The 24,632-nt window shown below is 40.5% G+C and overlaps 1 protein-coding gene across 5 annotated transcripts in view; it reads left to right on the forward strand.

Annotated features, from left to right (window-relative positions):
• LOC105678466 (pseudouridylate synthase RPUSD2-like) overlaps positions 1–24,632 on the forward strand; it is a 124,340-nt gene that overhangs the window by 5,619 nt on the left and 94,089 nt on the right. For all 5 annotated transcript variants that reach the window (XM_012377842.2, XM_012377847.2, XM_012377844.2 and 2 more), the window contains exon 2: positions 36–301. In XM_012377842.2, coding sequence (XP_012233265.1) covers positions 36–301 — 266 coding nt within the window. The remainder of the gene's footprint in view (positions 1–35; positions 302–24,632) is intronic.

A 24,632-nucleotide genomic window follows, 5' to 3' on the forward strand; every position in this document is an offset into this window, starting at 1 on the left:
ACTGAAAATATTTAATTTTTTTTGTTCTTTTATAGTTATTCACGACTCAGCGTTTGAATCACTGTTTCGACGAGTCGTAATCAAGAGTGATCGTCGTAGTAGAGCAATTATTGAATTGACGAACACGACAGCATCGTCGTTGACAGGCACGCACCTCGACATGGTGGAAACAACCGCACCGGTACAGGCCGTCGATGGACAAACGCAATTCGGCAACGCACGTGCCCTCGATTCGCCCGACTGCATTTTCGTCTTCAAGAACACGCTGTCGGATTACGAGGAGCCGCCGTCCGACGAAGAGGTGAGTACACTGTTCCAATTTTATTGCGATCACTTTCTACAACGCTTTCTGCAAATAATGATATAAAAGAAAGAAAAAGAGAGAGAGAGAGAGAGAGATAAAAATGGCGAGATTTATAATTTGCAAAACATGAGAACTAAAACACCACATATCATTGAAAGCACGTGAAATTCTGCGTTCCAATTAAATAGTATTTTTATTAAAAAATTATATTTTGTTTATTTAAATTGCAACTAGAAGCGGAACTAATGGCTTATGCTAGCCACATATGTAAAAATAAATAAATTTTGTGTACGACAACACATGAAATTCTCTAATGAATCTGGTAACGACAGAACTCCTCGTTTTGGTTTATTAACTAATGCTGTGTTACTTCATAACTCTCAGGGGTATAAGACACGCTTGGATTAAATTACACAGCCATTTACTGATTATTGGATGTCGGAAACTTCTATATAACATTTTACAAGTTAATATTATTGCTGCTACGTGATGAAGTTTATATTTATTTTTATTATTACGTTATCTTATTTTATTTTTGTTATTATCTGACAAGTGACAGGTCTTTTTATAGTTTAACAGGTTAAAATTATACTGAAGTTGGCTTCCAATCGTATTAACCGTATCAAATAATTTTTTAAAATTAATTGAACAAAAGAATTATTTGGGTTGACTACGATTGATAGTCAACTTTAGTATACATATATATCTTTATTCTTCAGCTTTTGCCAAGAAGGAAAAATAGTCAACTTTAGTATAATTTTCACTCGTCAAACTATCCACTACTACAACTAGCCACAAGTAGGATCATCCTCTGGACTGGGCTAGACTGGGGCATTATGAAAGTGGACTGAGTCATATATTTTGATGATATTTCTTTCGAGATATTTTGACTTCATAGATCGATGTAACAAAATAAATGATAAAATCAATTTTTCAAAATTTTTGACTTACAATTAGTCCATTTTTATAATCACTGGCATATATCATATCTTTTTTGCGATATATAGTGCGAGGATAAAGTTATTAAGATGCTCATAGAGAAATTCTAAATATTGCTTCTTTATTATGTTAAATATAAATTATATGTGCTAAATAATGGAAAACCGGTTTGTTCGAATATCCAACTTCTGATTAATATTGAGCAATCTATCTCACTTTGTAGTTATATTCTACTTGTACGTTGGCCTTCAGTTTAATAAGAAACGTTCACTTTTTAACGCGAGGTCGCTAAATCGCTTTTTTTACACACAGCAAACATGCATATTAATTGAGTTTTCTGTTCGTTTGTCGCGACATTTATTTGATCGAACTGGCACACTGCGCGTGACGCAAAGGTTAACACGAGAGGTGCGAAGACTCGTGATGATATAATATATTTAGCAAGTAATAGCCCATGTATGCGATGTGTATTGGCGATTGTCGTGGGGCCGGGTAAGCCTTCGACTAGCTTTGGGTCGATGTCGACCGCCGTTACAAAACGAGGACTGATAAAAGTACGAGGGACGGTTTTAAAGCACGACTTTACGGTCGATCACATGGCGGCGAATTAAATTATTCCGCTCCACATTTTTCTTTCAGTCGCAAGGGAGTCGTGCGTTCTCTCTTTCCTTTTCTCTCTTTTTTCTCTCTCTCTCTCTCTCTCTCTCTCTCTCTCTTTTTAATGCAATAAAGCTTGATACCGCGCGACGCAAATGCTTTATATGCCTGATTGCTTTCCGCTTTGCGTGTGAGACGTCTCACTCTCGGGAACCTTTGGTGACATATATTCTTCAAAATGTATACATCATAATCGTAACCAAGAGAAACAATGGCTTTAAAAACTTTTTGAAACAAAAGAATAAAAGGTAGAAGAGAATTAAATGCGGATATAAGTGCGTTCAAATGTTAAAATATATTCAGTGTACAAAAATGTATTAATATAAAACGTTTTGACCTCACTTTTCAATGAAATACAATCAAAGTGTAAAACAATCGCAAAAATGCAGAAGTTATCCAAAGTCTAATAGAAACAACACATTACAAAATAGGAGGAGGAAGGAGAAAATAAATATATCAAAATTTCTAATAGTAAAACAAAATAAGTTAATCATCAAAAATGTCAGAAGGAGAAGGAATACATTATGTGTATCTTTTTAAACAGTATGCTCTGCATAGGCGTTCAGCGATGCCGTGTTCAACTAGCAAAGTGTGAGCAAAACATTGCCGAACGATTATATCGACAAAGGCATACTGTCGGAAAAGCACGCGTAACGTGTTTTCCACTTTTTTCCGACACGTACCGCAGTTAGTTTATCTTGTTCGATAATTAGAAGTTTTTATGTGTTCCAGTTCCTTCTAGTTCTTTTATTTTGTAATACGTTGTTTCTGTTGGGTTTTAGGTAACTTTTACATTTTTCTCCGCATTTTTTTGCTTTTTTTAAACACTTTGTGTTTCATCAAAAAGGATCTGATACGGGATTAAAAGGTTTGATATGCTGATATATTTTTGGTACGCTGAATATTCTAACATTTTGACGCACCCATATCCGTGTTTGATTCTCCTGCTTTTGTTGTAAATGATTAAATTATAATGCGTGTCACAGTAAAATTGCGCGTAAAACAGAATACACCATTCATTTTGTTTCTTGTATAACATGGAATACGTGATAATACGGGTGATAATAACACACAGTATAATTTATATTTTATGTTCATAATGTCATAGGGAATGGTATATTTTATATATATATATATATCCAACATTAAACATACATATTAAACATATTGCGACATATGCACATTACTAAAATAACAGGTCTCTAAAATAACATCCACTTGCAAGTTTCAATTTCTCTCGAGGAAGCGCTTGACCGTGCTTGACAACGCGAATCTCATTTCGTTACATTGTCGATTATCAGCGATTTGTGCATAATGCATATCTTTCAGGTCACGATCGCGCGTTTCTATGCATTCCAATATCTATAGGATATTCGATAGTGGTTTCGGTTATACTTGTAAGTCGCGTGTCGCTCGTTTGCAAGACGCCGCCATCGTGTGCCGCACGACTTGTCCGATAGCGTCAAGATAAAACGTTGCAAACGGGACGCATACAATGTCTCGCCACTTTCGAAAATATCCTCGTCCGAGTTGCGAGTTGAACAAAACACAAAAATAGCTGTCCGAGATAGTAGTCGGTTTCTGCGCGTGCGAAGCGAGCGCAGGTCCGATAAGAGAGAGAAAGAGAGAGAATAGTCGGACTATTGTGTGAAACTGCAGGTATGAGAATATTATGCGGAAGAGGGTTGGTTGGCAACAGTTCTACGGTTAACTAACTTCGGTTAAAGATTCCATGTATACTAGAAAAAAATAGTAAATTTACACAAATAATATATACAAAAATGATGTGATTAGTAATGGAAATACAAAATTGTAAAATTTTATAAAAATTATCTGATTTTATTTTTTATTGTGTAAATACATTTCTTATTTTATATGGAGGACACAAGTGATGAAATGTTTCACGAATCTTATGTAAATGTATACATTTTTGCAATATTACGTAAGATGATGGTAACATATTATAGTCACATTTTTGTATAGGACGAGGATTATTATATTAAAATGTCAAGGCTATAATTTTTAAATGGTTTTTAAATATTTACAATTGACCAATTAAATTGACCAATTAAATAAAAAATTTATGCATTCAGGGACATAGCATATTAATTTTTATGTGTCGTTATCATATAAGAAATCTCAGAAATCTGCTATTAATGAATGATACAGTTAGTCTGAGACACCTACATTATTTTTAAATCTATTTTTACAATGATATTTAAATAAATTAAATTTGATTGACTTACTAGGACAATGCGCAGCAGCGGAGTTCTTCACACGTTGATCTGTAATAATGCAAAGTACATCCACATTATAACAGTGTTTAAAACAGTTATTTGAGAAATAATTACTACGCACATTAAACTTTTACTCATCTTTTTCTTTTATGCAAATATCTAATAAAGGAATTATATATTTATCGAAAAAACTATAATTTTAAAAATAATAATAAATATGTTAAATAATAATAAAAATCTAATAAAAAAAAAAAACCATAATAAATATTAGAAATTGCAAATCTTTTACTGAATATTTCTGTGTGCGTTACATAATATTTACAATATTTTGAAAATAATAAATAACAAATAAATGATTACTTACCGCCGGCATCCAATGTTTTTCCTGTTTCTTCTCTCAGTCCTCCTTGCAGACTGCAAGTTGCAGTCCTTTAAGGTACTCATGTACGTTCACGACTCGAATAGAAAAGTCGCACAATATTTTAAACGGCATAATACGTACTTTATCATATTAGAACAAAAGTCAAAACTCACATGAAATATTGCACGCATGCGATAATAAAAACTACAGGAAATAATAAAGATAGTGCTATTGCTATAGAGGATAACGCGCTAATACGGAATGATCTGCACGAATGTTGCCGTGCGAATGATAAGGAGATAACAAACATATGAAAGAAAATGTCGCGACGATTTCCATTTAGGAGAATACGAGGAGTGCGGTGCAACAATATATGCGAATGCATAGGGTGTGAAAGAAAGAGAAAGGAGATATGGATCGTGCAGACTAAGGGCAACAAAAATAACTTCATTAAACATCGCGAGTCGACCTCGAAACTTTAGAGTATTTATCGAACATTTCGAGTTGAAATTGAGGCTAAATTTGATTTCGATAAATGCTCTAAAAGCTTCGAGGCCAACTCGTTTGGTGAGGTTGTTTTCGTCGTTGCCTTTAGCCTGCGCGTTCCATATCCCCTTTCTCTTTTTTTCACGCTTTATGTATCCGCACACACATTGTTGCATCGTACTGCCCGCATTTTCCCAAATCGAAATCGGCGCAATCTTGTTTTTGATATGTTTATTCCCTTATTATTCGCATGGCAGCACTTTTATTACTCTCCATAGTTTTCAATCTTACCTTTTCTGTTGTTACTTGGATGCGACAGTATCGAATGTGTAATCTGTGCGATGATATTCCATACGAGTTTGACTTTAGTTATAATATGACAGTGTATGTGTCAGTAATGCTATTTAAAATATTGTGCGATTTTTGTATTCACATCGCGAATATAAAACGCATGTAAATGCCTTGAAGGATTGCAAGACGAATTGAGAAAAGGAAGCTCAGAAACAACATCGGGCGCCGGCGGAGCAGCTTTAAGATGAATAATCATTTATTTGTTATTTATTATTTTGAAAATATTGCACATAAAATATTATGTGATATAACGCACATAGGAATTTTGAAATATTTAATAAAAGATTAGCAATTTTTAATACTTATGGTTATTAGATTTTATAATATATTTATTATTCTTTTTATTTATTATTTATTATTATTGTAAATTATAGTTTTTTCGATGAATACATAATTCTTTTGCTAGATATTTGCATAAAAGAGTTGAGTAAAAGTTTAATGTGCGCAGTAATTATTTCTCAAATAATTATTTTAAATGCTATTATAATTTGGATGCATTTTGAATGTTACCGAGCACAATTTGTAAATAACTCCGCTGCTGTGCATCGTGCCGGTAAGTTGACCCAATTTATTTTATTTTAACATCATTAAGGTGGTTCGAGCGTGACAGTATTGGTTAAAAATAATACTTTTGTGAAAGGATAATAGGATAAAGAAATTCTCATACAAGACTCATCAGATGTCTCAGACTAACACCCATTAATTTATAACAGATTCTTGAAGTTTCTCATATAGTAAGAATATAAAAATTAATATGCGACGTATCTAAGCGCGCGAATATTGTACAATATAATTAATCAATTTTAAACTTTTAAAAACCATTTATTATTAATTGTAATCTCGGCATTTTGGTATAATGATTTCATCTCTAAATCACCTCTGTGCGAAATCTGTGCGAAATCTGTGCGGTGACATGATTGGCCTGGGACACTCTGTATATCTGCTTCTCATGACGGTACTAGAAATTAACTTTACCTCCAAGCTGTAAATTTACATATGGAAATTTGTACCTAACTATTTATGCTAACTGTAATAATCGTCAAACATTTAAATCTATTATTGAGTTCTTTTCAATGATTACAAATCGATGCAAATAAGACAAGAAAACATAATATTGCGAATTAAAATAATAAAATACAAGAAGACATGTATTTTTTATTATAATTCGTAACATTGCACTTTTTGCATTTTTTTTCTTTATTTACGTCGATTTATAATTAAAGAAAATCCGACAATAATTCGAAATATTTGCTAGTATATTATAATTTATCGTTCAATTTGAACATCAACTCTCCAAGAGAGAGAGAGAGAGAACTACGTTTTGGCACTTACCACAACTGTTCTATATTTTGTTGAGTTGAAATCTAAAGACTCTTTTTCCTTCTTTTTTGAAGACAATTAATATCACGGGACAGGACATGTAACTTAATTAAATTCGCGCACGTGGATAATTAAACAGAGCATGTAGGAGTTAAGAGAGGTGAGCGGATAATTATATAATAAGATAAAATAAGATAAAAGCGTTTAGAAATGAGGCAGAGTTGTGACTCGGGGTTGAAAGAAAGGCGAAACGTTCAAACGGATAATGAAAGACGAAAGGAGACGTATAGCGGAGAAAACGATCAATCATTCGAGAGGACCAGAACGGTCTGCCTCGCGGCTGCAAATAACACCTCGCGCGTGTGTGCGTGTGTGTCCGATTAGAAGCATCGACGAAACATATTACGCGTTCACCGGCTGCTTCCGCGCTCTGTCGAACTTGAAATATCCTGCTCCTTTTTTTTTCTAGCCGTCAACTGGGTCGATTTTTTTTAACAGCACTGTTCTAAATTTGTTCATTGACGCTCCGTATTGAGTGTCGATTTCTTTGCGGTTATTCTTTAATGTGGTGTTGCTTTTAAACTCTGTATATTTGTGCCGGATGCGTTATGAGAAAGATAATGGATTTTAGCTTTGTGATCTACGTCGCGCCAGTCACCAGCGGTCGTAATTCTACAGTTAAACAACGTATGGAGATTTTCCAAGCGAATCGATTAAAGCGGGTCGTTGCAGCGCTGCCAAAACTCATAATAGCGTAGGAATGAGGGAGGGACGAAGAGAGAGAAAAAGCGAGCGACGGATGAGACGACAATTTATTTATTTTACGAGTTCGGCAAACTATTTATTTGTCATTTATTTTAACTTTTTATTAATTTATTTCCCGCGCCATCACACGCGTTATTGATATACCGTGATTATTGAAGCGCTGTGTCGTCGCATTAGAGAATTGACCATCGGAAATATATACATATATCGTCGTTTTGTGTTCGAACCATGCATCGAATGGCGACGACACGTGTCTCGTTCACATTTTGATAAGCGACAAACGCGGTCAGATGAATCCTATCTGTCCACTGCACCGAAAGTTTAAAATTATCGCGAGCACGCGATGTTTCGATAGTAAAATAACGGAAACCACAACACGCCGCGAATTCGGCGGATGGGTTTTTGTCGGGCTCCTGGCAATTAAAACGTGCGATCTTCGCTCGCTTTATTGGGATTTAATTGGGTTTAATTTTTCCGTCTCTTCCGCTTCGTTGAGTCCACGAGCAACGTTTATTCAATTCGGTTTTTAATTTATGTTCTTCATCTCATTTTTATCTTGCTTTACAACGCTGGATTAATGTATAGAAAGTTTTTTCAGAACATTACGCGAGATTGATTACGCGAGATATTTAAATCAATTTCTTTATGAATAATTATTAAAATTAGAAATATTAGACATAAATTCCGGATTAAGAGAGAAAAAGAGAGTTTGAAACAATTTTTTCACGAATAATGATTAAAATTTGAAATATGAGACACCGACTGACCATGCGAGATAGAAATTCGATGCACAATTTATTTATACGTGTATAGTTGAAGTCAACAAATCTGATATACCTAGATAGCCGATTATTGTACAATGTGAGCGAATAGAACTAAGACGTGTGATTTAGCTCACTTTTAAGATTAAATTAACTCGTCTCGCGACTCACTTGAGAATCGTTCGGATGTGAAATATTATGCCTCGAGTTGTGTCGCCGCTTAACATCGGATCGTAAACCACGGTATACTTTAACATGTCCTCGTAGAATCTGTGATGAAGTAAATAAGTAATAATACAGTGTTGACATTTCATTTGAGAATTTTATCACCGTCTACATTGTTTATCATTTTGACGCTTTAGTAAAATTTTTGCCGCGGGAGGATCGAATTAATCGCGAAATGTTTATCGTCGCCTTCGCATTCTTTTCCGCATGCGCCATTCTAATAGCGCGAAGACAATTTTGTCTCTCGGAGGAAATTGCCTCACGAAATGCTGGATTGATACTGGACATTTACGATGCATGAACTTGTTATCGCAAACGATGACATTTACGCGACGTTTTTCGAACATTTCAACGCGACGGCGAAATTGGCAGGCATAAATCAATAAAAGCGTTGTTGCCGGCGGCGAGGAAGGGATCCTAGGCAGCTCCAGCTGTGGTTTATTTCGGGTTTTAGGTCCGTGGATGCACGATGTCTCGTCTCTACGACGAATATGTACACGCGCGCTCGCGCACAGGCCATGTCCCGGGCACGTCAGCGCGCATAAACGCGAGAGAAATAGATTATTTAGTAGCTAGTAAAGCGCAGCGAAGATCGCGCTTTGCCGCGGCACAACAACGATTGCACGATTGTAAACAACGTAATTTTATTACAATGCACGCACCAAAGTGCGACGTGTACGCACCTGTCGCCGCCCGGGTAATTATTTGTACAATGACCTGGATTTATAAAAGCTTCGGCCGCATTGTCAGCTTCAAATTCCATTTAATTGCACCGCGATAGCCGGAGAGCAATTGTCCGTTCGCGCGATTAAGTTTGATAAACAGCAGACGCGGCACACATCCGCAGACTATTCCGTGCCTGCAGGATTAAAATTTACACTCCCCGCGTGTTTTCAATTTTCCACCGCAGCCGCGACACGTGTATCGCGCCGTGTGCCAAGGCCTGAAACAGTGGATGCAATTGCAATTCCTAAAAAAAGTACAAGCTGGAAATTGGTCGACGAGCAATATCGATGTGGGTTTTCGCGGTCGCTTTGTTTTTAGCTCTCACAATCTGCCCATTTTTGAAGAACGGTCTATTGATCCTGACGCGGACTATCCTTCTCTCCCCAGGGTGTTTGTTTTCTAACGGCATGAAGAAACGCTTCGTCGCACGCAATAGCGCATGTTTTTTTTTAACACTTTTAGGACAATCGGCGATTGCGCCGAAAAAATGTCGCCGCGGAGTTGAAGGAACTGAACGGAAATTCATTCGGTTGTATCGAGTCGTGCATCGGCCGTGCAATTAGGCGCAATGTATTACTACTTCCCTGCTCATGAATAATACGCGCGCTAAATTATTCATAAGTCACACTTTGCGTGCCGGATAAAGCGTCGCAAATTCTAAAATAGGATCCCGGCCGGAATGGCGCAATACCTTTCACGAAATTAAAGGTTAATTAATCCTGCCTACGGAATGACGACGAAAATCGCGTCGGATTCTGCACCGCGGGAATGATGAATGATATTTTACATTAAAATATTACATAATGCCGGAGTGCGTCGCTGAAAGAAGGAAGAGGAAGGGAAAATGAGAAACCAACGGTCTCTATTATCGCAGACGTAGTTTTTACTCGGAGTAGAGCGCGTGCATTTTAATAGATCTCTCGATCCCCGCGAGATTTCCATCAGGAAATGGTGATGGTTGGAGCGATCGATGGTAATGGTTAAAGCTGAGCGATGACCGCAATATCCGTCCACAAATCGCGTTCAACGACTGTATTTAGATTGCTATCTCAGGCAGATAAGAGGGACAGAGAGCCCTAGCATTTACGTTGAGCAAGGTCACGTTCGCATGCCAGATATCTCCTCTGGATTTTCGCAGGTGATGTACGTATCGCCGTTCTTGAGTAGTTTGAGATCTATCTTAAGCCGCGAAAGCTCTAAGCTACTTACAAATATCTCGGTCACAGCTTTACAGCTGCAGATATCGATCCACCGGTATCGAAGATCGCACCTTTAATCCCCCGTTTATTTATTTATTTATTTGCCCCATTTATTTTTATGCCCGTAAATAAAAATACAAATAATGGAAAAAGAGTCAATAACGTTAACGTACGAAATTAATGTGAAAAAAGAATCTGATTTTGCAGTTGCGATGTTTCTTTTGTGAAAACGTATATTTTTTCTTTGCCGTGTGAAGTCGAAATTAGCTTTTACTTGCGGTTTGAATTGCACTCACCCTTCGTAATTTCCGTCCGGTCAGCGGTCCGTCGGTGTCCTTGAGGCAAACTCGCACACCGATGTAAAATGATGTAAAATGTTTATACGGCGCGCTCGCACCTGCTAATTTTGGCCCATCGCGTCGACACCCCGTGGCGAAAGAGATTCGATCTCTGCGCGGCTTGCGAACGGGGGTGGGCGGCATTGAAGATAAGCAGGAAGGTCGCGACGGATTAAGTGCATTTCGCACCCACGACACGAATGCGGAGTGACTCGATTTGGCATGCAGAAATGCATAATAATGAGAGAGAGAGAGAGAGAGAGAGAGAGAGAGAGAGAGAGAGAGAAAGAGAATTTTATATTTGCGCTCGCGCGACTATTTACGATATGCTTAACTGAGAGTTAACGGCCGACTCGCGTTTAGAGGAGCGAAGTGACGGCAGCCTCTTCACAGATAAGCGGAACTTGGCGCGAAAGATTGCTCGCGCGAATCCATCACCGGTGAAACTTGTCGCTCTCACGTACGAACATGAACTCATCCAGCCGGAAGACCATTAGGTTGCATGCTTCAGCAACGACTACGCGAAATGGTTCCCTTCCTTTACGGCGCCTCCGCTCTAATAACTTGACGACTTCTTCAAATATACGTCTGACGTATGGACCCCTTAATCCCAGGAAATTACATCAATTTCAGCAAACTCAAAAAGTTCTCCACTCTTCCACCCTTTTTTTTCCCCTTCTTTATACATTCGTGCCAGCTTCGAGCCTTTGTTTTTCTCGAAACAATTCAAGTTTGCGACAATAGGCGCGCCGAATTTCTCCGTACGATATTTTATTCGATTGTATTTTGCAAATGGTACAACGTGGCAGTTTGATTGTTGCTTAATACATGCCCATACACTATCGGCACGGGCTTTACACCGTTCGTACGTTCATTATTACGTCATGTTAATACGGTAGCGAGCATGTTAATCACCTGGTATCAAATTAGAGCGTAATCCTCCTACGGCGCGGTAGAGTTAACTTCCGCCACGTAATTTCCGCAAAATAGGTCCGTAATTGGAACAACGAGAAGAAACGACGGGAAGCAACCAGCCCCCCTTCCCATCCCCCCTCCTCACCCCTGTCGCGTTCGAATCGGCGCGAAATCCCGCGCCGGGAGAGCGCGGACGGGCGAATAATTTGGCACGAGTGTCGTAACGTGTAAGGGAACGTGATGGGTGTAGAGTTGATTTACGATCCGAGGCAGAACAGACCGCGCATTTCTGTGGGAATATTTCGCGCCTCTCCTCCTCTCCCCTCTCGCCGCAATATGATTTATCCTGAATCAGTTTAAACCGCGTCGCGTAGGCGGGCGCAATCTGACTGCAATTGATGTCTGCGGGGAAGAATTTTGAATTCACCAACCTCTCCATCCCCTCCCCCTCTTTTCTCTTTCTCTCTCTCTCTCTCTCTCTCTCTCTCTCTGTCTCTCTTTCTCGCTTTGCCCCGCCGGCGTAACATTATAATTGAACGATTAGTATATTTACGAGCCATTGTTGCGCGCGCGTTATTGTTACGCCGGGTACATCGCATTACCGTTTGATGTATGTATGCTCATTGTGCGGCGCCCACATGCTGAATTATGCTAACCAACGTGCTCGACTCGCGACGTGGTAAACAAATTATTTTATTACTGCGAAAATGTTGTTCCTGCGCGGCGCCCGCGCCGGCCATGAGCGTTAATGCAGCATAAATTCTTAATACCCCGTTGAGCATATTGATGCCCCCGGTCGCCGTGGGCGTCACAAATCTTCCGCCGCATCTCGATATCGCGAAATAATATCACGCGGTGCGTTTAAATCCGCTGACGTGCGTTAAAAGCAGACGGACGCGCGTTTGCGGGACGCGGCGTGTGATTCATGCCGGGCGATTTATTAACTCGTAATAGCGGCGTCTCGGCGAGCCCGAAAGAAAGTCCCGCGGGATAAAATAGGAACATAGGACTCCCTTTTCTCGGGCTGCTCTGCGCACCGCGGTCCCGTCTCGTCGGTTTATAATTATCGCGGCCAGTCGCATTGCCTGCCGTCTCGGTTCCGCGACGAACGGAAAAGGTATGTGTACTACGTACCGCACGCGGGGCCGTTCGTCCCGCGTCTTCGTAGTGAGAGCGCCGTCAGACAGGCTCTCCCCTGTCCTGGTCCATTACGTCCAACTATTTCTGTACCGTGCGTCCCGTGCAGGGTTCGCTTGACGCGACGCGTTCATCGCGAGCGGCGGCACCGCGACGACCCGCTTTGTTCGATTCGCTACTAAAATCTGTCGAAATCGGGGATGAAGGCATCGTCCTTCGCTCGCCGGCTGCCAGAAAGCCATTCGGAAGGCGGCTCGGCTTCCTGATTTACCCGCCATCCCCGCGCACCTCATAATTCTCTTTTAGCTTGGCACCGGAACCCACGCACGGGGCGTATCGTAATTTCCAACACGTACTTATGTCAGCCGGATTCGCTTGTTTGTCTCCCGACTGTTTGCTTCGATGTAACATTGTTAGGCCTCATAATTTACTTTATGCGTCGCGAATATTTTACTCGGTATAATTGGCTTCTTACTTAAAAGTCCTGAGGTTCTGACCGGGCTTGCCTATGCATCACAGAGTTAAATTTTAGCGTTTATTTCTATCCCGACTCGTTCTCTCCACGTGCTTGCGAAGAACCATCTGGATTGATGGGATTGACAGTGTTGTAAGAAACACAAATGAAAGTGAGCGTGGAAACCGGATCGATTATCCTCCGCAACAGATCGGCACACGATGCGATTATTACTGCCGCAGGACGCGATAAGACGTTGCGCAACGATTAATTGCCGGAGTTGAAGCGGGGGGGGGGGGGGGGTTCGAAATATTTAATAGCACGGAAGACGGATTTTGACGTATCGCTCTGTCCGACGTGACGTGAGAGACGGAGAAGTGACGCGAGATACGAAATCGTACAAGATAATGTATTCATGAAACTGAACGATTGCGGAATTGCAAATCTGATCTGTGTGTACAAAGATGTTTGTCCATGTAAGACAACTGTCCCAGTCGTCGGATACTTTACAATTAATTATTATTTAGATTTAATTTTTCTGTTAAATTAATATTTTTCTCATCTTTTCGTAATTCAGAAATTCGTCTCTAAAACTGATCAAATATGCTTCTTTTTAGCGCTACAAAGTATTACTTACGTTCAGTGAAATCGTTAGAAATCTAAATTGTCTCACACGATAATCTCAGCTCTCTTATTGTATTAATAATTATGTAATTAAATATTGCACAACGATTCTTAATTCATTAACGTTTTGTTCTAATATTACTTTTTATATTTAAAAATATTAAATAATAACCACAACTTGCTGTATGATATTTGCCATTGGGATGTTTATTTTAAACGGTCTGTAGAACTCCGCGGGATAATTGGACCTTATCGAACAAAAGGAAGACGAGTGTAATGATGACGTGTTTGCGCGCAAACGTGTTTTCCATCGACTTCCATGCGCCATGCGTGTCTCGGTTACTTCATGAACCGTAAACCCGACAGTTCCGCGTGTAAGTTTTTATGAAACTGAAAATAGTTGGCCGCGTGAACGCGCGATTGCCGAATTTATGGACCTCCCTGAGCGACTTAGCGCCAACTCGAGCATTGTTATCACTCGTTTAACGACTTATCGGGAAATTTCGCCTTCACTACCGGCAACTCTGTCATGGTTCCATCGACATCGCATTATATTCCATTCAGGACGGATACGCGCAGAGGTTCTCGATTTCCGCCCCGCGCTCGGTTAGCACCGATATGACTCACGTCGCGCTTCGAGGATTCCGCAAATTTCCTCCGCGGTTCGTGAGCTTATATTCCGCGCGTCCTTCTCCGCGATTCGATCGATCCACGTCGCAGATATTCCTGTTCCCGAGCATTTTTCTTGTCGCTGCTATCGGGAGAGAGAACCCCGCGCGATCTCGTGCTTCGATAATATCGCATCGGTCTCCTTCCGAGCGTGACATCGAGAAAGATCAGAGAGAAGTAGCGATTATATCGGCTACTTTGACCGGATAATTCATCAAGGAGCTAATATCTTGGTTGTCACCGAAAATAGAACGCCGTATACGAAAGTCCGAATAAATCTTCGTGGGTAAAAGTGATGTTTTAGTATACATAATCTCAAGTTAAGAGTCATAATGTCAAAAATCGACTCACATGTATTAATGATCCGCAGTGCTTTATTTTACGATACCGCATCAACGTATTAATTATTAACTTTCGGCGCGACGTTGACAAGTCTATGAAGAAGCGAATAAATCGCAATGTTGCAGAGAGGCAGGCCGGTCATACGCGGCTTCTCGGTACAACTGGTGTTAATAACATTACGTAACACTCACGTTGTTTCTGTACTCACGCAATCAGAGGGTGGATTCGATATTCCGATTTCTGGTTTTTCTACTTTTTTCTTCTGTCTCGCTCTTGCTTATCTGCGCGCGTGGATTTCGACGCACGAGAAGCAGTCGACCTTACCGCAGTTTGCACGAGTAGTGAAAGTCGACCGTCGGTACCAGCGAATCGGGTTCTTTTTTTTTCAGCTCTTTTACTTTTTTTTACTCCTTTTTTTCGACGTGGCAATCTGCGCCCGCGAAAGAACAAAGAGTCGGAGGCCGTAAAGCGGCAAAAATCTCTTCACGCGAATTCTGCCGGTCAGCTGCTTGTCTGGGAGCTGCAGAGGCGAATTTTATGTATTACGACTAGAACAGACGGTCGTTTCGCCCGCAGCGGCGAATAAAACAAGATTTATGGTGCCTTAAAAAGTTTCTTTTAAAAAAGAAAAAGGTGCCACGCGCTAAAAACGCGACGAATTTTAGACGTTCGGCTATTATTCACGTTATATCACAGTAATTAAATCGGAATCACAACTGTAGACCCGTTTGCGGTTAGATTATTTATTTATACTCGACGTATGCGAATTATGCGAGCAGTTTTGCCGCGCGCGATTGTCAATCCATTTGAAAGCTTATGCGAGATTTGCGCGATGCATACGTCGCCGCATGGACAATTTCGTCGATTTTCACGAACGAACTGATGCGAAATCCGTTTGCGTCAATAATCTAGTTGCAGAATTCGACTTATATAGACTTACGAATTGCTCTGAATTATTGGACGTGCGCAACAAATGCGCACAGACAGTTCGGAAACTAATTCTAATCATCGTCTACAGAGATATTTATGTATTCCGGCTTACAGTGCATTCACCGCGAAGCGGTGCATTATGTGTCGAGTTAATACGTAATTGGCGCACATGCAAATATGCGTCGTGTGAAATTTCATCACGTGGTAACGGGTTATATGAGAGCGGAATGAATAAACTCTCCCCCGAAGCCGTTGGTAATGGTGTAATGCGATGGGAATTGTTTATATTTCCACGATTTATCGTGGCCGACGAATCCGACGATACGCAATGTAAAATATCGAATTGCGACGGGTGATTAATTAATTGCGGCAATAAAGTCAATTAGTTTCCGAGTTGAGGCGATGAATTATGAGGCGCGCTCGCACGTTGAACGCACGGCACATATTCTCCAATATGTCATAAGGTCAAGATACGCGACGGTTAATAGGTTATTATGTGGGAACGTCCAGATGAATTTGTACGAGGCAATCATCTCCCCGGCTCCCGCGGGAACACTCGCGCGCGCGCGCGCAGCAATTACTTTCGCCTAATCGGATGCCTCGCGGGCACCTCCGCCTGCATAATGTTAGTCCCGCCGATGTAACCGGTGCCCCTTACGTCATAGCCGGTTTCGCTTGTACAATCTCCCTCAGCACCTCGGGCAACGGCGTGCGCTCCCCGCGCGCGAATACTCTCTCTTTTTCTGGGCTGTCGACGCCGGCTCGCGAGAAAACGACCTTGAACTAGAAAGCGCAGACGCCGTCGCTTAATAAATTACGTGCCGCAACAGATTTTAAATTTCCTCTCGTACTGCAGGGATGGAAACGGGGGTTTGAAAAATTGCGGTTTTGCATTGAACTTGAAGTCCATTCACGCTTGGCTGTGAATTGTAATTACAACTTTAACGATATCATAGCTAAAATCCCTTTCCTTACGGAAACGCTATTTTTATTTATATTTTTTTTTTACAGAGAATATAATTATTGTAATGTATTCTGGATCGAAATCTCTTTTTTATGAAAAATATTTTTACATTAATATGCATCAGTGCTGTTTTAATTTGCTCGAAATGCCAATACGATGATGCAAATATTATAAAGACGTATTTATAAACGCAACGCTGATGTTTCTCTTTTTCATCGATCTGATCAGCGTAATAACCACAAATGTAAATGAAGCGTACGAATGAAATGCGGATGAATAAGTGCGAAATCGTTACGGACATTGGCCGCAGCGACGACGGAAACCATGAATGTGGAACCATTCGCACATTAACCGAACCACCGGATCAAAGAGTGTCACGCTAAGTAAATAATGTATATATGTATTCTGCGGATGATAGATATAGCCGCATTGGCTAATTCGTCAACGGCGATACGAGATATTTCCGGTAAAATATGCTCCTTCGTCGGAACACGGAATAGCGAGCGAAATTACGAGCGTGGTTTACGAAGCGGAAATTTTGAAATGCAACTTTATGAAATGACCGCGTCGTGAAGTCGCGTTTGAAAACGGCGACGCTTACGTTTTGACTTTTCGATTTGTGGAACGGCAGAGAATCGCGCGTTAATTAGACAATGGTTAATTTAGCGCCGCGCGGGCAGTCCTATGTGGATTCTGTGTTGGAAGACGGGGCGTTAGCGCGCCTGCCTGAGGCACGCGGCATCATTAGCCGCGGAGACGTCGGCGCTATAATAATCTGACAAAAAGACGCGTGGTCGTCGTCATCGAAAGTTGGCGATCGGTCGGGTCTCTCGATTTCTCACGAAGAGAGAACGGTTAGTCCTGGAGCGCGGCCAAGGCGGTTTCGACGACGTTCGTCCCCTTCGTCGCGTCCTGGACGGCGGTTTCGATTTCTGCTGATTATGGGGGAGACGCGCGGCTTGGGCGGAAACGGGCGATACTACTGCCGCAAGTGCAACTCGCTCCAGTGTGAGTGAATCGCGGGTGAGAGGGAACGAGTGCGCGGGAGAAACAGAGAGAGGAGGGTACCGGGGGGGGGGGGGGGTGTCTGGGCGTCCCCAGGGGCAACAGGTACTCACACATCGCCATTAGCTTTTCCGAGAGACAAACCGACCGAACGACCGACCTGCCCGGAGTAGGGGGGGGGGGGGGGAGATACCCGGCCATGCCGCCACGTGCTCACGCTAAATATAACGTCTGTCCACTGTCTGCCTCTTTCTACTGCTCCTTGTTTCGTCGCGCGTGCAGCCTAAGCGCGCTCGTCTAGACCGTTTGCCTGGACAAGCGGTAACTAATATAATTGTGTGACAAATGGTTAACGGACGGAATAACACGCATGAGATAATAAATAAATAATACAGAAACAACACATGTTTACACATATTACTTATTTATCGATAATCCGAACAAGCACAAATATTATTTATATATATTTAATCCTTTGCGTTCAGAATTAATTTTCATAAAAAGAGCTAGTAATTATTTTGTCCTTATTTTAATCCCATCGGCAGAATGTAACGATCAATCTTTCTTGTTCGGAATATTCGATAAAGATTAGAAAAATATAGTTTGCTAATTGTTTCAAGTTTGGAGAATTAGAGGATTTGTCGCGAAGCACCATGTCGAGTCCAAATTTGACGCAGAATCATAAAGAGTTAATGTCACATATTATAATATACTTATATAACATGACATTTTCATGGCATGATTGTGTAAATATTAAATATGCATTTATTCGGATTCGAGAAGAGTCTGATTTTTGAGCTAAAATATTAAATTCGATCATTGACAGCTGCACGTGCCGTTGTCAATTCTTAGTGAACTTTAGACTTCTGTCTTCCTTGGTTCGAAGAGATAAGTAACGCCGGGTGTTTTCTGTCGGTCCGACAAAACTCATTCTATTTCCACGTGGCGAAAGAAAGTTCCGGCGGCTGGATGCGTATTGGATTATCTCGTTGTCCCAGTTTGCGCGATTCTCACTTCGGCGTGTGCATTTTTCATATTTTCGCAGTCGCCGCTCTATTTTCCTCGCCGTATAATCTGGAAATCTGCGCAGCGACGTGACCGTATCGCTGGAGAGAATCATCGCGTACGTGTACGAGAGAGAGCATTGAAATCCTGAGGATGATCATCCGACCGTATATACATATGTCTTTCCAGTATCTTTCCGTCACTCTTTATTTTGCTGTGCGTGCAACCTGTTCCGCGGTAAAGCAGCGACCGATATATTTGCATGATAAATGGCGGAAATCTTGCACGTTTGTCTAGAATAGAAGGGGAAAAAAAACTGTCCAAAAGTGTTCCGCATTTTATCTTGTCCCGCCAGTTTTGTCTTACGTTCACTCAGGATGCAAGATTGTCTTGTAAGCTTCCAACTGTTCGGTATTTCAATACAGTTGGTAAATCATGGTCTTGCTCCGCCGCCCGAGAGGCGGAGTAACAAGGAAGAGATGGCCGGCTTATGCGAATAACTCGGGGTTGGCACGGTCAAGTCGCGGACCTCCGCGTCCGACTCCATGTTCTTCTCGTTCAGACCGTTCTCTCTTTCGCCTAGCCGGTCCCACCCGTCTGTCTGCTCTGGTCTCCGACATGCCACGGCCAATTTCTGTCCCGCCGCATTTGTTTCTCTTTGCCAATCGCACGGGAGCTTCGGGGCTGTGCGCGAAAAGGCGCACACGTGGACGTCGCGGTTATGGCGGCCAGACATGGGTGGCGCGAACGGGACACAGTTGTTGCAAAGGGTGCTGCCCGACGGCGCAAAAAGCGGATTCCGTCGCGGACGGCGGGATAACTCGGCACGGTCAACGATCGCGGGCTCTGATAGCTCCCGCCACGCACTCGCGCTCGTATCGCGCTCGCTGCATCGCGGAAAGCCGTGTCGCGTAATTCGACCGAAATACCGCGGACAGCTCTTTAATTAAGTTTTACTCGCACTGCCAGAGTCCACGGTGCGCGCATGGTGTGCCAAGACCAATCCATTTTACTTCGGATAGAGATCGGAGCTTCAGGAAGTAAATACGTGCGATGCGAAAATTTAGATTTCGTTACTTCTTCATGAACGCGTGACATCGTTTTGCACGTCTAAAATTATTTTGCAGTGTTCGAAGTAACGTCGCGCTTTGCGTCCACCTGCGCCTCGCGAGCATGGTTATTAAACTTGGTGTCTTAGAGAAAAGCAGATTATCTTGTTAAGCGGTTGTTAACACGTTGTTACACACGCGCAACATCTCTATCGCGTTAAAAGTGTCTGCGTGTAAATTGTACTTACGAGATAGGGCACATCGGCGCTCCGAGAGTCTGCTTTTGCTCGAAATACTGGCGCGTGAACTTCTTAATTAACGTCCTTCACCTGTTGCCAAGTGGTATAATATTCTCCTTCGGGTCATTATAGTATAAATTACGCGGTAGCAAAAAAAAGTTTTTATTCGTCTTATTACGATTGGATTTATTTTCAACACTATGCATGTGTCGAACGAAATTTACGTCGGACGAAATATAATTATAGCTAACTTTTTGACCTGGAAAATCTGCTTTGAAATGGAAAACAAATGTAACACAAAAATACACAATATATTTAAAGGGATGTATATAAATAAATAATGTATGAGATAAATGTATGCGATCACAAAACATTATGCATTACATTTTTTATTTAAAGTATCGTGTATACAAAAAGATGGTAAAAATATTATTTTGATAGGAAAAATTATGTCTTTAATGATGAACCTTTTTTTCAACGATATTTTTACATTTGTACAAATGTAGAATATAAATACGCATAAGTTTAAATATAGATGTATAACATAATACAGAACAATAATATAGAAAAATATATTTTGCACGTACATTTAAAGTGCACACATACACATAACACGAAAACATAAAAAACACACAATAGAAGAATATCATACTCTCTGAGGGAGACAATAAACATCTTATACGTCTGTTTTTATTAGCGAGAAGTTTTTGCGCGCGACGCTTTTTAAAGCCGCGCCGCATCAACTGTCGTAAAAGATGTACGGAGTCGGTTGCCAGCTTACGGCTAATACGGGCGAAGTGCAAAGGGTTAAATAATGCAAGTAGTCGCAGCGCCGTGGTACTATCATTATGCCGTGGCGCGGTGTTTTCGCGGCGGAGACGGCGCATTCACGATGAAAAATGATGTCTGTTACGTGGCGAGTGAGATACGACGTGGCCAGCTAAAGCGGGCTAAAGGGGATTAAGCTTAAGCTAAGGCGATTCGGTAGTGCATCCACGGACTGCAATGCAGAGAGCATTGAATTTCCCGACTCGTCGCGGCCGGACTAAAATAAAATATTGCGTATTATGGTGTTACTTTTAACCGCATCCGCGTCTGTTTCCATCCAGCTTTAATGTCGCATCCACAATTAGAGACCTTTTTTAAATTTATAAATTTCGCGCTTTCACAAAATTAATAATCACAAGTATCTATAGATAAGGATAAAGGTAACCAAATAAACGTAATTTAAATAGAAGTAACCAAATAGAGGCAATCTAAATAAAGGTAACCAAATAGAGGTAACCCAAAATTAGCGTTTTCCGATATCGGCGCGACTGGCTTTTAATTTTTTATTTCATGACATCAGTATCTTGAGCAAAATTATGCAAACACTGATGTCTTCACTAATCGACTGGAAATGGAAAGCGCTAATAAAAATCACACATGTTTTTCCCGATCTTCAAAGTGATTTATTATTTGTATATTTTCTCGAAAAACAGGTCGTATGCTTCGCGTACGTAAATAAACCAAGTGTCCCATCTCTATGAAAAACGAATAGGTTTATTAGACATAATTGTTGCTCGCCGCACAGGCACGTTAATTTGTTAAATTTATCACAAATGCGAAGGGACGATTCCAAGTTTATCGAAAACTTTGTAGCCGAAATACTCCATAGTGATGTTGCGCATCCTGTGTACACAGCTGCGGTATTGCGAATTATTTTTGGATTGCAACTGTATACGTCTCGCTATGTTAGCCTGTTGAATAATTTTTTTTCCCGACCGACATTCGTCCGAGTTTGTCGCGCGATTTATTCATCGAGGTCGCCCGGATAAATCTTGCGCGTTTTCATTAACTGCAATTTGTTTCGCCGCAACGCCTGAAAAGGGTAGATGAAGTACCCGATATTCCGCGCATAATCGATATGTTAGATTACCTTTATACGTCCGACAATAATTGGGTCAAAATCAGACGAGGTTTATCAAGCTTCCCAACCGGAGCAATCTCCGCTAAAATCAGCATGAATGTGCAGAAATGCGCTTGAGCTCTCTTTGCAAATGTCGGTAATGGAAGAATTATTGCCGGACTTTTCTCCACTTAGATATTTAATCAAATCACTTTTGACGTAATATGCAAATAATATTTAATTTCTGAAAAAAAATTTTAGTTAACTAAAATGGCTAAAGAGATTAATTAAAATGGTTATTTTACACAAATATCTTATCTCCTGATTTCTATCTCGATGATTGGGTGTGGTAGGTCGTGGTATGTAATAGCGGATAGCATCTGGTAGACCTGGAGTTGTCGTTATTTTTACTTATGTGAAAACTTTGTCTTCGCTCGATCTCATCCGAATGAGAGCGTGTCGCGCGAGCAGCGACGACGAAACAGCCAAGTTCTGTTATGGGGGAAACAGCCGTTTAAGAACCTACGAGTCCTTGAAGACCGTCGTAAAATTTACCGTCGTAAAATTTACCGATAACGGCATATAAACGCAGAAACGCTAAATACACATTTGCCCCAGACTCGGAGTCTGGATCACGTCTGCTGTGAAACACTGTTACTTTGATGCGTCTCGTTAGCGGCAATAAGGGGTCGTGCATGGTCTCGTAAAAACGCGTCGCGTGATAAACGATTAAGTGGGCGAGAACTGGAGTAGCGCGCGCACGACATTCTTTACCGGTTTTTATTTGTCCTATCTAAATGTGTTCCGCAAACAGGCCTGTCGGTTAACCGTTCGCATTCCCATTGCGATGACACTTTAGTGTCGGGCGGGTGAAAGTTATTACGTGACAAATGTATCGCTACTTCGATAATAAAATGTCGCGCATTCGTCAACCAATTCTGAGCATAATAAACTATTTATGTTTTTAATATTTTTTTAATAACAAAATAACACTCTTAATCTAAATTTTGGTTAAAAAGTATAATTTGAATTCTTGATAGAAAATTTGGCAAAATTTAGTATTTTTTTTTTAATTCAATTGAATGAAAATTTTTAAAAATCTATTACAAATCCCAAAGCTTCTTTGGAGTCATAATTATAATATTTTATAATAATAATTATAATTCTAAGAATAATATTGGAAATCTGCAAGTTCCTTAGTATTAATTTTAGAAAAATTTTATTTTTGTCTGAAGTATCAAAATAGGAACGGTTCCAGGTAATAACAAGTTTTGTGAACAAAACTTTTTTAATAAATTGGAAGGCTTTCCGGTTTGTAAATAAAACATTTCGACCGATAGAAAATAGAGCGACCACTGTTTGCTACCGCGGACGGAATTTCCGTCGTGTATGAAGACGGCACCATTTGCTACCATGTGGAATTTCCGCTACACTTGCCAATTCGGTACTGTATGAATGAGAAGTTTTACGAAAATATGGATTCCGCCAAGATACTCTCGTTTGTGCTTACAAATATGCCCGATCATATTATTAGAGTGCTCATAATAAAATCGCGGTTTACGAGAGCCGAGCATATTTATACAGGATTCGGCGCGTTTCATCAAGGAGATATTTTCCATCAACAATCGGAATAATACTTTTTAAACCAGAATTTGATTTAGTAGTGCTATTTTGTTATTAAAAAATATTAAAGAAAAAAATAAAAAACTGATACCGGTCGACAAATTTGCACGGTATCATCAGTGTTATGTATTGTATTTGTTTCGCAAGTAAATATTTAATAAAACTATCTCGTATAAACTCGTGTGTGACATCTGAGAACCGTTCAAAAGCATCAGTCAATCATCGGTTTATTGAAAAGTATCAAGTGTGATACAGTGGCCGTTATTCTAACACAATCACGCAGTCACTTTAGCTGATATCAGAGGGACGCCTGAGAATGGCCTGAAAGTGGCCCAGTATCCATTTATTATTTCCATTCAGTACAGTACAAATTTACCTCAAATTTATATTACGCGATGATCCCTATCGAGAGAGATAATTTATAATTTCAAGTATCGATTATAGTATCGATTTCTGCCAGGAATATGTACTCGAAATATTTCGAAATTGTAGATGGTCGAATAGTTCAGATTGAATGTCAAATAGTTCCGATATTTCAAGGTACGTTCGAAGATATGTCTGAATAGTTGGAACTATTTTTTAGCACAGTAAACATTTACGAATGCAATCGCAGATACAAGATCGAGGATTAATAGTTCTAACATATGAAAGATAATTGGATCTTGACTGACACGCAATGCGCAAAAAATTATACACAGATTATATAGCGGCGTAGATATAATTAATACCTTCATAAAAATAATTAAAAGTTTTTATTCGTCTCGCAAGTAAATATTTAATAAAACTCTCGTAATAACGACTAAACTCTTGGAGGATACATCGAGTACTTTATTAGAAAGTACGACTTTTGGTCAATGCCATTCAGAATTACGAACTGAACACAGACTTCATCTCGCGTTTTCATTACACTTTCGTAAAACAGCGAAGTGACGTGTAAAACTAGTTCGGAACGATGCGAGCGAAATTTGCTCTTTATTCCGAAAGTAAGTTCATCAAAATCGTGGCCTTGGCAAGAAAAATCGATATGAATATAATCTTTCTCGTCACGGTTAATTTCGCGAACCTAATTAACTATTCCGAACGAGAAGCATTGTGTGAAATATTGTGGTTGGATGTTCA

This window comes from Linepithema humile, chromosome 7, assembly GCF_040581485.1.
Source record: "Linepithema humile isolate Giens D197 chromosome 7, Lhum_UNIL_v1.0, whole genome shotgun sequence".
NCBI lineage: Eukaryota > Metazoa > Arthropoda > Insecta > Hymenoptera > Formicidae > Linepithema > Linepithema humile.